This window comes from Patagioenas fasciata, chromosome 15 (assembly GCF_037038585.1).
Source record: "Patagioenas fasciata isolate bPatFas1 chromosome 15, bPatFas1.hap1, whole genome shotgun sequence".
In the NCBI taxonomy this organism is placed as follows: domain Eukaryota; kingdom Metazoa; phylum Chordata; class Aves; order Columbiformes; family Columbidae; genus Patagioenas; species Patagioenas fasciata.
The window spans coordinates 14,552,296-14,568,326 of record NC_092534.1 but is presented as its reverse complement, the minus strand read 5'-3'; the positions used below and the strand labels follow the sequence as shown (position 1 = coordinate 14,568,326).

The 16,031-nt window shown below is 40.6% G+C and overlaps 1 protein-coding gene across 6 annotated transcripts in view; it reads left to right on the top strand.

The window, feature by feature from the left end:
- SDK1 (sidekick cell adhesion molecule 1) overlaps positions 1-16,031 on the top strand; it is a 375,917-nt gene that overhangs the window by 216,498 nt on the left and 143,388 nt on the right. For all 6 annotated transcript variants that reach the window (XM_065850323.2, XM_071814947.1, XM_071814948.1 and 3 more), the window contains 3 exons: positions 1,703-1,814; positions 2,764-2,954; positions 11,387-11,470. In XM_065850323.2, coding sequence (XP_065706395.2) covers positions 1,703-1,814; positions 2,764-2,954; positions 11,387-11,470 — 387 coding nt within the window. The remainder of the gene's footprint in view (positions 1-1,702; positions 1,815-2,763; positions 2,955-11,386; positions 11,471-16,031) is intronic.

Here is a 16,031-nt window from a genome sequence, read left to right as displayed (position 1 = left end):
GGAGCTGATAACCTGCACACGTGGTTTTCCCCTTTTCCAGATGGAGATAGGAAATTATTATTGCCAAATGAGTAACTTGTTTGTTGATCTTTTAGCATTTACTGTTGCAAACCTTCATGTTGCGCAGAAGTAGCGGTGAACAGTAATGCTGAGGTGACTTATCCTCATCTGTAACACGCTCCTGATCTGATTACCACTTGTTTTCTGTTTTTTTCAATTACTATCTGGAAAATTCCTGCCATTAATATAATACCTAGAATACCACCATGGAAATATTCTTAGAAAGTAGATTTGCTACCTGATAGCATCATATTTCCAGGAATGTTTTTGAGCAGAAATATAATCTAGTCAAAGGGGGGTTTTTTGAGATCCCACGGGACTTGCATCTATCTGCTATGCCAGGCCAACAGGGCATATTGATGGGAAGAAATAAATATGTTGGTGCAACTTCCTTAAGTGCTATTCTTGGATGCTTAAATTTATGCAGATGTGCGAGTGGTATTCCACATACACCACATGCTCTCATCCCCATACGACGCTATTTGCCATCACTTACAGAAATGCCAAAAGGTGACAATTTTGTCATTCAATAACTCAGAACTCTACTAACCTTGTCAGCCTTGTGAGCCCCGTTACCAAAACCGCTGTCTGTCCAACAAGTGAGACCACATGTCGAATGGCTTTTGGCATCCCAGGTATGAGAAAAGCAACGAATCTTCTATCGGTTTTCTATTCTTTATGGAATTATCTTAAAAGAGAACGTCAGACTTTGTATCTTGAATTTGCCAGCGCATTCTGCTTGCTGGGCATGGGTTACCCTCCTCTGCAGAAAACGTTTGATGAACTGGCTTGCTCTTGCATCAGTTTAGTTTTATTTTCATTACTTTTCCCTATAATTCGTTTATTGGATTCTGTATCTTTAGAAAATTTTATTACTCTGTTATTCAAGCTAAAAAAATAGCTAATTTTTCTTTCCCAAATGAGTTGCTTGAAGCAAAGTACCTATGAATACATGGGTACTTTAATTCACTTACTAAATGTATACAGAGAAAATTTACAAGCAGCCTTTTTACCATTTTTTAAGTGTCTGCTGACTGTTGCATAAGCTAAATTATTTACAGTATGATGCCTCACAAAGAGCAGCAGATTTGGGTTATTTACTTTCCTGATAAGAAAAAGGGATTGAAGTTGCTGTGATATGCTGCTTTATTAATTTTATATTTGTTCCCCAGTGTGTAAAATCTTTTTAAAGAACTAACACGAGTATTGGCAGACTCTTTTGAAATGGTGTGGAAGGGGTAAGATTAAACAAAACATGAAAAGGTCTTAAAAAATATAAGTCAGCAAGTGTTTGATAAAAATAAAAGTGCTCAATAGTAGAAAACCTTTAGGATGGTTAATTTATTTGCTCTCTCTTTGAGAACGGCCCCTGCGCTCCATCTGGGAGTAGTTCTTGTGAGTTATGTGTTTCGAATGGTACCAAGCTGGCTGTGTTGAAGCAGAGTGTTTGTACAGCATAATGAAAGCCATCGAGAGCGGTCCTGCCCAAGATCTCCCCTTAATGAGGAGATTAAAACCCGCGGTGAGGGTGAAGAGTGACATTTGCAGCCGTGTAGCGTGACGAGCTGCTTTGGCTGGAACGTGATGTCCTCCCCGTTCGCAGATGTATGGAGTTTTCACGAGGGTTTTTCTGCCCGTGCAGGTGCGACGGACCCGCCTGGCCCCGCGGCTCCCGTCATCGTGGTCCCTCCCCGCAACACCAGCGTCGTGGCCAGGAGCAGCGAAGCCACGCTGGAGTGTGTGGCCAGCGCAAGGTATTGGACAAACCGCAGCAAAGAACTGATTTTAGTGCACTGTCCTTCACTGAGAAGGACCTAGGAAGTTATTTTCCTTTTTTTATTAATGATTGGAGCAGAATGTGGCACGGAGCTCGCTCTTCAAAGTAACCTTATGAATAATCTCATTTGTCCGACATTACTGAATTGAACATATTGATTTTTTCTGGCGAAATAAGTACATAGGCAGAGTTACCCACCTGTTACTCATGTGGTAAGGAAAAGAAGTCTGGTGTTGTGCAAGTCAGCAGTCATTATCTTCAGGAAAACGTTATGTTGAGGGTTAATAATATTTCAGCTGTATTGCCTATTGACATGAAAGGTGATGTTGAACAGTCTGTGCTTCCTACTAAATAAATTAGCGAGGATCTCCTGTGAAGTAATTTATTACAGACACTCTCATTTTACAGTGATTATTGCTCAACTGTTCATAATGCACCATAATACGGAGTTCACAGCATTCCTCCTGTGTTTCCGTGGAGTTGGCCTTGAATAGCATTGAATTCCAGTGGAAGTGAAAAGTTGAGGTCCTCGCATGATAAAAAGACCAACTGATTCCCTTTTATCTCCGAGGGCAGAGATGTTCTTGATATGATTAACATTGTTTTGATTATTGAGTTATAATGAAAACGCTTCCTATGCAGCCGATTCCCATAGCAGTATTTACTGCTTTTGCTTAGAGAAATCAAATTATTAGCACTTAAGTTCTGTTGCAGTATCAATTAGATGTACTTGCATAATGCCACTTGAATAGTCTTTTGTCTTGATGTGTAGAAGTTACCTATGCATTTGCTTCTTTATAGTAAATGTCAGGGATAGAGGAAGACTTAGAGAAGTTTTATAATCTGTGTATAACTCTAGACAAGATTATTCTGTAATATGTATGTTTTATTGTTGTGTTCTTGGGTATTATTTTAAACCTTGGCAGACCTCTTGAGAGCCTCAGCGTGACTTGGAAGAGAAATGGAGTAAAAATAACCAGCGGCATTAGCAGTTTTGGGAGACGGCTCACGATCGCCAACCCAACCTCTGCGGACGTGGGGCCGTACTTCTGTGAGGCGAACCTGAGAGACAGCACAGAGGAACCAGCAAGAGCAAAAGCCTTCCTTTCTATCATGGGTAATCCTCACGGCAATGTGTTTTTTAGTAAAACAGGCTCTGGACTGAGGTATAATAGGAAATAAAATTGATATTTTAATATTTCATTGACCTTACATTTGAACCTTTCTTCGGAGAGCAGAGCAAAGGAGGTGAAGGAGGGTTATCTTCCAAATTAATTCGGCTGTTCTTCCCCATGAATATAAATTCATCAAATAGACTTTTTAAAACACTGATGTGATTCCGAATCCCCTGTGAAACTATACATTTAATCAGAAGTTGAGGAAATACAGTAGTAAAACTCTTATTGAACAGCTTCCACATCTTGGCTCTTAGATGCATTAAATCCTGATTAACTCCCAGCTTGCTTACATCTAGTTTTAATATGTCAAGTGCCTGTATTTCCAAAAGAAGCCTTTTAGGAGCACTTCTGTGCGTTGTCTGCCGCAAGTGCCAGTCAGGGGGCCAAGGACGTCCCTGAGCACGCGGGCGGGCTGACATCATTACTGAAATAACAAAGGGGAGAAGGAAGCGCATTGAAATCGGTGCTCCGTGCTAGACCTTCGACTCCAATGCAAACTTTGGACTTAATATTTTTAAAAGGACGTTGGTGCCCTTTCCGTGGCGCGTTCCTATCATCAACTGTGTTGAAGTTTTGCTGTAGCGAGATTGTCATTTGGAAATTGTATTTACTGGGCATGCCATATCCCAATATAATAGCGCAAATTAACACATTGCACACAGAGGTTTTTTTTGGACTTTTAGAATAAGAGTGGTATTTTAGGACAGAGACATTTAGGTGTTTTAAGCCAGACCTGATGGTGTAAAGTCTAGCTTTTATGTAACGGTGCCAGTAATAACTGTGCAAGCGTCCTGGAGAGGTTATTGCTCTGGCAGTGGTACAAGGCTCGGCGCTGATCAGAATTCATACGCACGCATTTCTGTCGTGCATTGCGGAGGGAGTTCAGCCTGCAGTTCTCTGCACTCTTTCAGCCTTCTGAAAATACAATTTTAAAGACTGCGGTGTGGTCTGTGTTCTGCTAGAGCGACTCATAGGAGTTCATGCTAGATGACAAAACAGCTCTTCTCTCTACAGAGCTCTCCTCCAGGTTCATTTGTGGCATGGTGTCTGTTCTATTTATTACCTACTGCATTAATTTTAGTTCCAGTCTTTTTCTGTCTACACTCTCTATTAGAATTATCGCCTCATGGCTTCCCTTACCTTTAAGGAGTAGAGACGGATTTAACTTATTTATGGCTTTTGTTTAAACTCTTCCTTATTCATAAGATTTTATTGTATAATAACTGGTTTAACTCTGCTGCTAGGCTGTCAGATCCAGCCTAATGCAATACTTAAAGCAGCCTCTCTGCTAATGGAAAAGATTCTTAAATACTGTTGCAATAAAAACTAAGAAACAATCATTAGGGAACTATATTAAACTAGCAGTGCTGCATTTCTTTAGTAGCTTATCTTTTTAAATGTTTTATTTATTTCTTATCCAGTTTTAGGGGGCTGTCAGGGAATGAAGTTATGAAAAGGCCTGTAGATAAGAACAAGCAGATGAAAGCAAGCAGGAACAAATTGGTTACCAATTACTTTTATTTCCTTCTGATGGAACAAGACACCTCAGTTGCAGGTGTTTACTCAATGTGTCAGCAAAGCCTGATAGATTTCTTTATTTATGAGTTTGTTGAGCTGCAGGGTGGATCTCTGATTCTAAACAGGGAGCCAAATCAAAGGCTTAGTACTTAATGCCTTAGAAGTCTTGGAAGGATCTGACCATCGTTTAATTAATCAAGGGACGGGTTCTAGAGGAATGTGCAGACGAGTTTCAAACCTGAGGGGTTTTGAGGTGTATCCCGCGTAGTCTGTTGGAGTAGCACTTAGAGAAAATCAAATATGCTTCTCCATCTGCATGCATAAAGTATTTGTAGTGTGTACATGTTGATAGTGACCTGATAATGAGCTGTACCTCTTGGGAGAAGAGCAGAGTGGGGACTTAATAAGGGGTCTTGACTAAGAGAAAAAGGGAATTGCGTTAGTAGAAGAGGTTTGTTTTCAAAATGGGTGGGATAAATCAGACCCGCAATAGTATGGTAATGAGAGCTTGTGTGGATTAATAGAAAAAATATTTTGCTATTAACAGGTAGAATAGGGATAGCGACAAAAAGATGCATCAAGGGTATCACAAATACAGAGTTAATTGAAGCTTTTTTGGAAGTATATCAGTCCTTGCCTTTCCCTGCTAAGGGAAGTCACACAGTTTGAGTGTGGGCTCAGATGGTGGCAAGAGCTTTATTAGGAGGCAGTGGAATTTGGTAGAAAGGCATGTCCTCACTGAAAATTATTATTTGTGACCTACAATATTATTGCTGGAGTTTTTTCTGAATATTTCTGAGAGTACATCTCGGTTTGTAAATGAAAATCACAATAATATTTGAAAAATCTGAATCTCTAATGTAATAAAGTAGTACTGCATACGCAAGAAGAAAATCCTCTGGTCTTGTACCGCGCTACAATTCTCTTCTGAATGTGCCAAAGAGTTTTTTTGACATCTTCATACTGTTCCAGCAAAGATAAACGGAGATGATTCCAAACCTCCTTGGTTTTATTAGCTGCAGTTGTTATAAATTTTTAAAGGGTTGCATGTTCCTCCGTTGGCAGAGTAACAGTTTGGGAGAGATTTGTTGCAGATTAGATAAGAGCACATTTGTTTTATCACTAACAGTTTGAAGATTAAGTAATTTAAGGAGTCTTCTCATGAGCAAACCAATTGGAAAACTGAGCTACTCTTAAATTCTTTTGCTCCAGTTCTGCAAGTTCAGTTAGCGATAAATTGCAATAGTCATTTTTTTTAAGTCATTGTCCTATGGGAAATTATGAAGGTTAGGAGCTTAAGAAAATGCGGAATTAAACCCTTCCACTACATGAAATCCATACCTCTCTTTAAAGGAGAAAATAAAATCGGAACAAAATGAGGAGATGAACAATTAGGGATAACGGCCTGGCATGATGAGGTGTTGTACAGAGCTGAGTGGTGAAGCCCTGTGGGCCTGTCCAAAGGAATGGGATAGAATACATCAGAATCACAGTCGAGGGCCTCCCTTCTCTTTAGAGCAGTTTTGTGCCCAAAGAACAACATTAATAGACATATTATTCACATGTTGGGGTTTCCTAAGTAGAATTTTTACATCCCATCTGGATAGATTTCTTCCTGAAAACAGGGCGATGGGGGAGTGTTGTAGGGCTGTGTCTCTTAGGGGCTGCCCTGGTACTCATCAGGTATGAAGGACACAGCTTCATGGGATACAGGAGCAGCACAGCAGGGCTGTTCCTCCTTCACTGAACTTGTCCAGCAGTGCTGAGATGCAAAAGGACCTTCTTTGTGCATTGGCATTGTTCATGAATTTGCATTGAATGTATATAGATCTGCCAGAACAGAAGTTATTGTCCTCTCACCTCCATACCTTGTGCTCACATCTCTGGAAACAACAGCTCTCGTGGCTCTAGCTTAGACACATTCAAACACTACAAATAATGTCTTAAAAGCCGAGGAAAGAGGTTTTTTTGTGATGATTGCCGTTATGTATTATGTTAAGGACAGACCGTGATGACTGTGTTCATGTACTGTGTGTAAGAAAAGAAGAATTTTCAGGAAAACTATAATACAAAATGGTTTTGGACTTGCCTAAACTTTGGTTTGGCCTCAAAGCAGAGAAATATTGACAATTTTCAGTTTGACGAGCCTCAGAGGTCCTTGAGGTGAGTGCAGACATGTCACCAAAGGCACACAGGACCTGGACCACAGTGAACTAAGGGGACTTGTGGCAAGTCCAGTTCTGCCTATGACATCCAGAAGTTCCCCCTGGTTTCAGTTCTGCAAACAAGAGATTTATTCTCTGTGCTGTTGTAAGGTTCTAGAACATACAGACTGCAGCTCGCAGTAGGGGTAGTAACATGAAACTAAGACTACATTTTCATCTCTTTCTGTTTTAACCTGATATTCATGCCAAAAAAATCCTGCTTCAAGGAGCCTGCTACCCCTGCACATACTGTGGGGCTTCTCTCCCAGCATGGACAGTGTGATTGACTGTCTTGAGTTATGGACGTTGTACCTACAAGGGGCTCTTAGGTTTCCAGTTCCCCTTTCTTTACTGGATATTCACCAAATAAATTAGTCTATGGTAATACTAGGGAAAGGCTTCCGTGTTTAAGGCTCAGTTTTTCACTTAAATATGCAGGCCTGGGTTTCTGAGTGATGCAGGAGTTTCAGCTTTGGAGGAGCCCCTGGGGCTTTCTCTGTTCTTTCTGACTTTCATGTATGTATCTAGGATTAGGTCACATCTCTCCAATGCGGCTTGAAGGGTATGTAATGGATGCTGACTGCTATCTTTTGAATGTTAAAATCAGTGACCATGTAAGTCTGCGTGGGGGAAGTTAGAACAGTATCAAATTTTGCAGGCTCCCAAGGGCTTTGCAGGGAGGCTGTCTATTTTCAATGATGTCTGCAGCGCAAAAAACCCCTAAAACCCTCGACAACTATTAAAAGCACGCATTTATATTCAGATATTCTTTTTCCCCTTTGCTTGTTCTTGACCTTTTAGTTAAGATCAGTCAAACATCAGTACAATATCCGAACAATACAGTATCTGTTTCTTTTGGTGTAATAAGAGATGTGACCCCTCTCATTGCTCAGCACGTGGCGCTGCCAGCAGGATGAACTCGGTGTGATGTGTCCTTTCCTATTCTAACTATTGTCATTCTATAATTTCAGGAAAAATTCAAATGTTTGACCTGATACCAACAGACTCGTGTCATTCCTAGAAACAGCCATGTCTGGGGGCTTGTGTCTGGCATGTTCTATAGTTTGGAAGACACTGTAATTTCACCACACGTATTAAATTTCAACACATGATTATTGCCTACAACAATAAATGTTCAAATTCATACTGTGTGATTCAAACCAAGCCTTATAAATATGCAATAGAGTTACAAATACAGACAGCCAGAATGCCCCTTCAGAGTGCCAGCTGACCTCTATAAATATTGCTGCATTTTTATGGCCTCTTTTGGATAGTTATTCACCAGGTGGTGTATAGCACCCAGATGCACAAGCCCTGAATTTATGCTGGGCCTACAGGCCCACATCTGATGTGCAGGTGGTACACGTGGCTCATCTGAAAAGCGAGGAGCCTTGGTTTTAGTTGTCTACCACCTGTAATTAGAGCTATTTCTTCTGCAGCCCGAGTTCTGTTGAAACCGGGGACCCTCACTGCAAAGGGACTTTTGAGCACCCGTGTTGGTGTAAGACCCATGCACGTGGAAAAGCAGCACAACTCGCATGAAAATCACTGCTTCATTTCACTCAAAACCCTAAGAGTATAACTACACCTTTAGTTTTCTGAGTCTCTTATACTTTAAATAACCAAGAATAATTTTCTGTGTATACTAGACTTAGGATACCACAACACTGTTGTCCATGTTGTAATCTAGATCCTCCAGAATTCCCTTATGAATTAGTCTTGTCTTCCCATCCAGGCTTATCTCTAACTCCAGGCAACAGACGCAGGTAGTTAACAATCAGTAAATTGTAGAGTTGCTTCTGGAAGGTTTGCTATATCTCTGTTTATCATGAAAGAACAAGATCTGGCCCCTCTATGGGCAGTTGTTGGCTCAGCCTCTCGACCCCTTGATGTCAAGTGTAGCATTTGGCTGGGCTTCCAGCAGCTGGGATGGCTGTGAGAATTGAGTTCAGCAGGCTTTAGTGTGAGGGAAAAGGTGGATACGGGCTTGATGAAGACTGGAAATCATATCTGTTGGCACGCCTACACCCTCAAAGTCCTCTGGGACTTGCCTGTGGCCTTTAGATTGCAACTTCCTGCTGCTCCTGCTCTTTTTCTGTCTTACCTGCTTCCATTTCTCCCTGCTTCCTTCAAAAAAAGCTGACATGAGTCTTCCGTTTACAACATCACAGTCCCATTTGCTAAGTGACAGTTGTCACTGGCTTCACGTTTCTTGTCAGGTAATGCATTGTCTGATACCTGCTCACCTAAGCATCTCTTAATGTAATAAGTTTCTCTGAGGGTGGCATGACAGCCTGTGTGGGATATAAAGGAAGGAGCACAGATTGTAGGATGGGATTTTGGGAGAGGCACTGGGAAAGCAGCCTGTATTAATATGCCAAGTGTAACTGCAGGAACTGGTGATACATGAGCGGTGGTCGTGGAACCACTGACATCTTTTGAGGTCGCATTAAGGGCTCTGCAGCTGGCCTGGTGGCCCATGTTGAAGGTGAATCTGCAAATTCATCACTGGTGTGTGGATAAGTTGCTGATGTGGGAGAAAGTTTGAGAGTTGGCAGCTGAAGGTTGGCAGGTTTAGAAAGTGGCCCCTTAAGGTCATGAAAGGGTGGGTGGAGAACATCAGTCAGGAATTCCCTAAATGGAGCAAAATCCACTTGAACCTCACTGACAGCAGAGGCATCCATGGAAGCGGCTCAAAGTGAGAAGTGAACGTCTGGATGTGGCGTGTGTGTCCGGATGCTCCCCTCACCATCAAATTAAATTGCTATAGAATTAAAGACTCAAATTTTATTTTGAGAAATGGACAAAAGGACACTTACCTGTGTGTCCACAGGTACGTAAGGGCACTGTGCTAAAAGTTTGGAAATTAAATAGATAAAATTCTGGAAAGCGGAGCAAAAGGAAAACATCAGACATTGGAGGATGGCATGAGAAGGAGGAGCGTATTAGAATTAAAACATGGGCTTAGATGATGAGTTCCAGAAGGCTCAGTAACTTAGTTGATCAAACATGTCAAACACAGCGTGCCATCAGCGAATTTAAATTAAACGTTCAACTTTTCAATTTGTTGTTTAGATTAATGCATGAGATCATATGCAATAAATCACAGTTTATTATGCGTGTTTATTAATAGTTTTGTATTTAGGCAGTGAGGATCAATAATGTTAACACGTATATTATTAGAATATAATAAATCAGGTAGCTTGTTTTATTGGTTTTGCTGGGTAAATGAGTATTCCAGGCTATTTTGCAACCTCACCTCCTCCTCTGTCTGGGATTTGGAAGACTAATATTGATTGACTTTATTTAGAATGAATACAGAACTTTAATATTCATTGGTGGTCAAAGGAGAGCCCAGTTTTGTCCATTCAAGCAAGTATTTTATTGTGGTTAGTGAGGAGTGCTGGGAAAGGGGAGTTTGCATTCTAATCAGATGCTTCCTGATGAATTCCTGCTGGCGTGGCACGGCACCCCTGTGAAATGATAGCAACGCTTGCTGTGCTACAGGTGGTAGTGGGAGAAATGAGATTTTGCGGGATAAAATTACGTAATTTTATTTATGAAAATACTAATGTCCTGTCAATAATGCAAACTGCATGTCTGGTTTCCAGACATGGCTCGTGAAGGGATTGGAGAGAAGGTCGACTCAAATGACCTTGGATCTTGTAGCTTACTGCATTTTTTTCCAACATATTTGCTTTCATTAAGATGGAAATACAAGTAACTTGTTCTCACAAGCTGCATATATTGTCTTTTCTAAAACTTGCCGGTGAGTTTCTCTATGCTGCAACACAACTGTTGTTATAATCAAATAAAATGCTTCTAAAAGCAGCACTCAGATGATAATTGCATTGAACAGACTATGGCAGGTTTTAGTTACCATGATAATTACTGCAACCTTAATGCCTGTGGGACTTTGACATGATGCTCTTCAATTTTATGCTGCATAGAAGAAAGAGTTACATGACAGCATACTCTACAATTTCTGGAATCTTGTCTTTGTTTAATTAAACGTCTAATATCTTTTCTGTAGTCTTAATGATGAAGTGTGGATTTTTCTGATTATTACTATAGCTTCAATTAAAGCATTAAATCTGTTTGCTTTCAAGAAATAGAATAGTTGAGAAGAAATTTTTCTTTAATTACGCCGCACTTATCCTCTGCTGTTGCCTGTCTGACGTGTTATGGCACTTTATTCGACATGCTTCATGCCTTCATGAGGTGGAATTTAGTTTAGATACTGAAGCAAACTATCCTATAAAATACTACGTTGTAAATATAAACCTTTATAAACCTCTCGGGAGGGCCTTTCTGAATGAAGAATTAAAATATTCCGTGATTCAGACCTATAAAATGAAAAGTAGCCCCTGCTCTGAGTGTTAATTTGTAGTGCAAACCCCTAAATCTTAACTTACATTGGCTTGGCTCTTTGGAATTCATACTCAGCGCAGCAGAACTGTTGGCTTCTTTATGATGCTTTTACTACCTGAAAAGAGTATCTATGGATAGAGACAAACTTAGACAAGCTACTCTGTTTGTAATACACTGTATTCAATACAACACGTGTGGGAAGATTATAGGATGGATACCTTTAAATCAACATCTCTTTTTCATTTTCCTGTGGCTTTGTTTCTTTTCCCTTTCTAAAGAACCACCGTATTTTACGGCTGAGCCCGAGCGCGTGATTTTGGCCGAAGTGGAGCAAGACGTGGACATCCTGTGCCAGGCGATGGGTGAGTGTGCAGACGTGCGCAGACTTGGATGGGAGGTCTCTCTATACCCTGCACTGCAGAAAGCATCTCAGATCAGCTTTTAATGTTCCGAGGCCTCAGCGTTATCACTACCCAACTCAGATCCATGTACAACGTGGAGCGATGACCTCTTTGCCCTTGGAAAACTGGGCAGTCCTTGTAGTTGAGTTTAGTCTGGGCATTAGGAATTGCAGCACGTTCACGTTTTCTGTAGGGCAGGACAAGTCCTGCTCCTTTCCTTTGGTAGCCTGCCTTGGCTTCTTAGTTGTTGCCGTATAACAGACATTAGGGTCTTGAGCCAGAAAAGCAGCTGAGGCGTTGGAATCCATCATTTGCAATGCAAACAGTCAATATTTTGAACTGTTCAAATGTCGTTTTTTTCTAAAAACTATGGAACTCTTATACTGAATAGAAATGCCAGTAACTCTGATATAATATTTAAATGTAATTAAGAATTCTGCAGGAGGACTATTACAGGATAAAAGGCTTCAAATATTTAGAATTCCATCTAAACCAAAATGGTTTTTAAGGTTTAGTTGCAGAGAAATAGAAGCACCACCTATTTTAGCGCTCTAGGAAGACGGGAGGCGTTGGAACCTTGTGATAAGAGCACACTTGTCTGTGTCACCAAATTGCTACGTGGCTTGGGCAAGCGGGGACCGAGCTTCTTCTTGTCTCGCTTTCCCTGATGCTGACTTTACACATAAAAATACCATGAGATCCTTAGGTTAAAAGTATACAACCCTGATTAAAGAAACACCCAAACCTTGTTTGAATGGGTTCTTTCTCCAGATCAGAGCCAATATATTCTTTATGGCATGATTGTATTATTTCCATTATGATTTAAGCTTTTTTTTTCCTTATGATCTATGTAAGAAAGAGTCTACACTGCTTTTCCAGAGGGAAGCTTTGCAAATATGTTAGTGTGATAAGCAAGAATGTGTGTAAGGGTGCTCGGGTTGATTTAGAATTTCAGAAGCCCTTGATGAGGTCTCTTACCAAAAGGCTGTTATAGAAACAAAGTTATCAGGTTATAAGAGACAAGGTCTCATTAATGAATGGCTTTTTTAAACCAAACACAGCAGGACCTGCTGGAACCTGTGCTGCTCAACAGACTCAGAAATGCCCTGGAAAAGAGGGTGAATAGCAAGATGATAATATTTGCTAATTATATAAAATTATTCAAGATGGTCAACATTCAAACTGACCGAGATGACAGACATGAAATTACCTATTACTGTGCTTCAAAATGTTGTGTACTGGGAAGAAGGGAACAGAGAAAGGAGGGGAAGCAGAGGAGGCACCCAGCTTAGTTTTCAGGTAGGAGATGTACAGTAAAGGAAAGGTGACACTTTTTTAGAAATGACAAACTGTGGAGGTCGTTGGTCCAGGCAGTGGTTAATATCGGAAATAAAAATTATTTATAAAAACAAACAAAATTTATGGAAGAAAAATCTAGCAAGGGCTATTAAACACAGCTGTGAGTGCAACCTCTGGCTCAGGAAATCGCTAAAGCACAGATTACTGGAGCTGAGAAGATGGAAATAGCATTTTGTCCTTGGGCTGTTCTTGCATTTCGTGCCTGAGCATCCAAGACCAGACAATTTCAAAGGGAAGAAAAGTGACTAGAGAGACGGTTATTCTGGCCATGTGCCACCAACTTTATGTTTCAGCATGTGATATGACAAACATATCAGCATTTTTTTATTGGAGAAGATTTTTCGAGTAGTAGAATTAAAACCAAGGGTTGTATCGTTAGAGAAATAGAGTTAAAGGAACATGCTGAGATTTTTTTTTTAAACGTTTCAATCCTATACAACTATTTGATGAATCTCTGGACTATCTCACTGTCTCTGAAAAAAAGATGCACTGTCTCAAAGGTTTTGTTGTGTATTACAAAACACAAATGTACAAACAAATGAAAACCCACTAAAACCTGGTGGAATGATGGAGAGAAGAGGCTCATTTCTAACTTATCCTTCTACCCTGACTCTTCCTTTGAGTAGTTTGGCTCAAAGGGATTCATAGGGTGCTCATAACTGTTCTCAGTCTTACTGGAGATATGGGAACCCTTACTGGAGAAAATACTCTATTTCTGCTGAACTCTTAGTGCTCTGATTTGCCAATGGATGTGGTGCGGGAGCATGGAAACCTGTCTTCATGTGGATTGTTTTGCTGAGCCTAACACTGACTTGTAAGGGGCAGGTACTGGTATTAAACAGAGAGGAGTTTTGATCCATTAGTACCCAAATCGGGCAACCGCCAGCATTTAACCAGAGGGTAAATGAAGGCTGCTGACTCTCCGCTCTGAGCGAGGAGCTGGAATGAAGCACTGGGGGAACTGCAAACAGCCCTGGACCTTTGCCGCAAATTGGAAGACGGATTTTATTTCCCCCAGCCCCAGCGAGTTCTGTGCACAAAGCCCATTTGCCAAGTCTTGGTGCACTTTGAAGGCGTGAGAGACAGATTCATTTCACAGTATAAGCAGAGATTAACTGTAAATAAAATTGCAGCTTGCACCGACTAGCTTTATACTTCCCTGTAATGGGGTTTCAGTGTATCAGACTGCACAGTAACCATGCGCTGCTGTATATTTTACAGCAGTCACTGACGCTGCCTGCATTTCCAATACCTTTCCTTTAAATGCTTTTTCGTATTTGCTTATAGAAAGTTTAGAGCTGCAGGCAGTGCTGGTGGTGTCTGGGGAGTGCAGTTAATTGGACTTTAGTTCTACCTGTTTAGACAAGTGGGTGGAAAGATGCTTTTGGGATTCCCCAGTAGCCCACTGGGATCTAGAGAAGGCTATAAAAAATAAATAACCCAAACGACACAGCGAATATTTTGAGTCTTTTATCCAGGTTCTCAAGTAAGTTAAATTTGGCAAAGAGTCAAGCATCTGTTTCACAGATGGGGAAACTGAGCCTCAGGTTGCATAAATTACTTGCCCAAGGTTACAGAGAAAGTGGCAAAGCCAGAAGTAGAGTCTCAGTTCTCTGCCTTCCCTTCTGCTCCGTAACACGAGATGAATTTCTCTGTGAAAAATGAATAGTGCTGCATACATGCTGAGAAATAAGCTTATTTTATTTATTATTCCGAGTCTTTTAGGCCACTTGGTAATCTCTCAAGCAGCAAGGTAGGACTGGTACTGCTTGGAAAGGCATAGTCCAAAAGGTCTGTCTTTCTGTTCGCAATTTTTTCACCAGGAGTATTTAGAGAGGAAAGGAAGAGAAATTCCTTTGGGGTGTGGGGAGAGGAGAAAGGAAGCTGGTTTAAACCATTCCTGTAGTCAAAGAGGTAACGAAATGATAAAAGAAAATGTGTACAAGTCGGAAGACAAATCTCCCTGGGAAGATCACTAAAGCCCAAATGAACGCTGCTGACAGGCATCAGAGTGCTTAGATAAGATCCTATTATTCAGACTCATAACTTCGAGTAGAGGAAGATATCCGTAACCGCAATGGAGAAAAATAGAGATGGTAATATTCAGTTTGTCAGCTGAGTTGGTGATAGGGAGGTGTATCTCACAGTGATTACGGGATTAGAAGGTTTGCTGATACTGTTAGTAGAATGGGATTTATGGAATGACACCGATGTTAAAGGTTTGAGTGTACTGAATGCGGGATTTCATTATTTCCTAGGCGCCTCTCAAGTCTAATGTGTGGGATAATGGAGTTGCTGTTATTTAAACTTGAAATAATTTCCAGGCTTCTCAGCATCAGAACCATTCCATTTTGCATCATCCATTTCTTCATCACTCAGTGATAATTTGTATTTCCCCAGGAGGATTTTCAAGAGATGAATAACACACTCGCCGAGAATTCTGAACATTGAAATTTACGCTAATTCTGTATATGGGCTGTTGTATGAAATTTAAATTATGCCTATTGCAAGCTACCTCGCTACATCTATTCTCTGTCAGACAATGCACTCTGCTACATAGTGGGTTTCTTCCTGAGATGATTACCTTCTAGATTATGAGCACATTTGATTTTATCAGCAGAACAAAAGCATCAGAGGTGATTGTAGTAAATGATACATGTTTACAAAAATAACAGCAGCAATTGAATGTTGTTTTTCAATCCTCCCATACGTTGTTTGTACATTCTCTGCAGGAGTTAATGTAGCTTTTGTCTGTATAAAGAGAGTAAGTACACAGAGAGAAGATACGAATGGAAATATAATACAGTATTATTTAACCTTGAGATTTTTAAAATGGTGGTGATGATAGTATGGATCTCCCCTTAGCGCTTTTGCTCAGAGATCCCTAAGTCACTGCCAGCATTGCAGTGAAATTCATTGTCAGTGGATGCTCAGTTTATTAGTGACATCCCATCCTTAATACTTCTGTGATACCCTGCTCTGCTCTCTTTGGGCAAATTTCACTCACCCATGAATTTAAATCCACAGCCCCTTGTCACAAGAGAGTGTGAAGCTCTGAGGTTTTAAGTGATATGCGTTCAAAAATAGCCACCGATGATGAAAATACCACGTTGGGTGCTGAGATAACTTAAATCAGCTTGATACCCTTGTGATCCCTGTGATT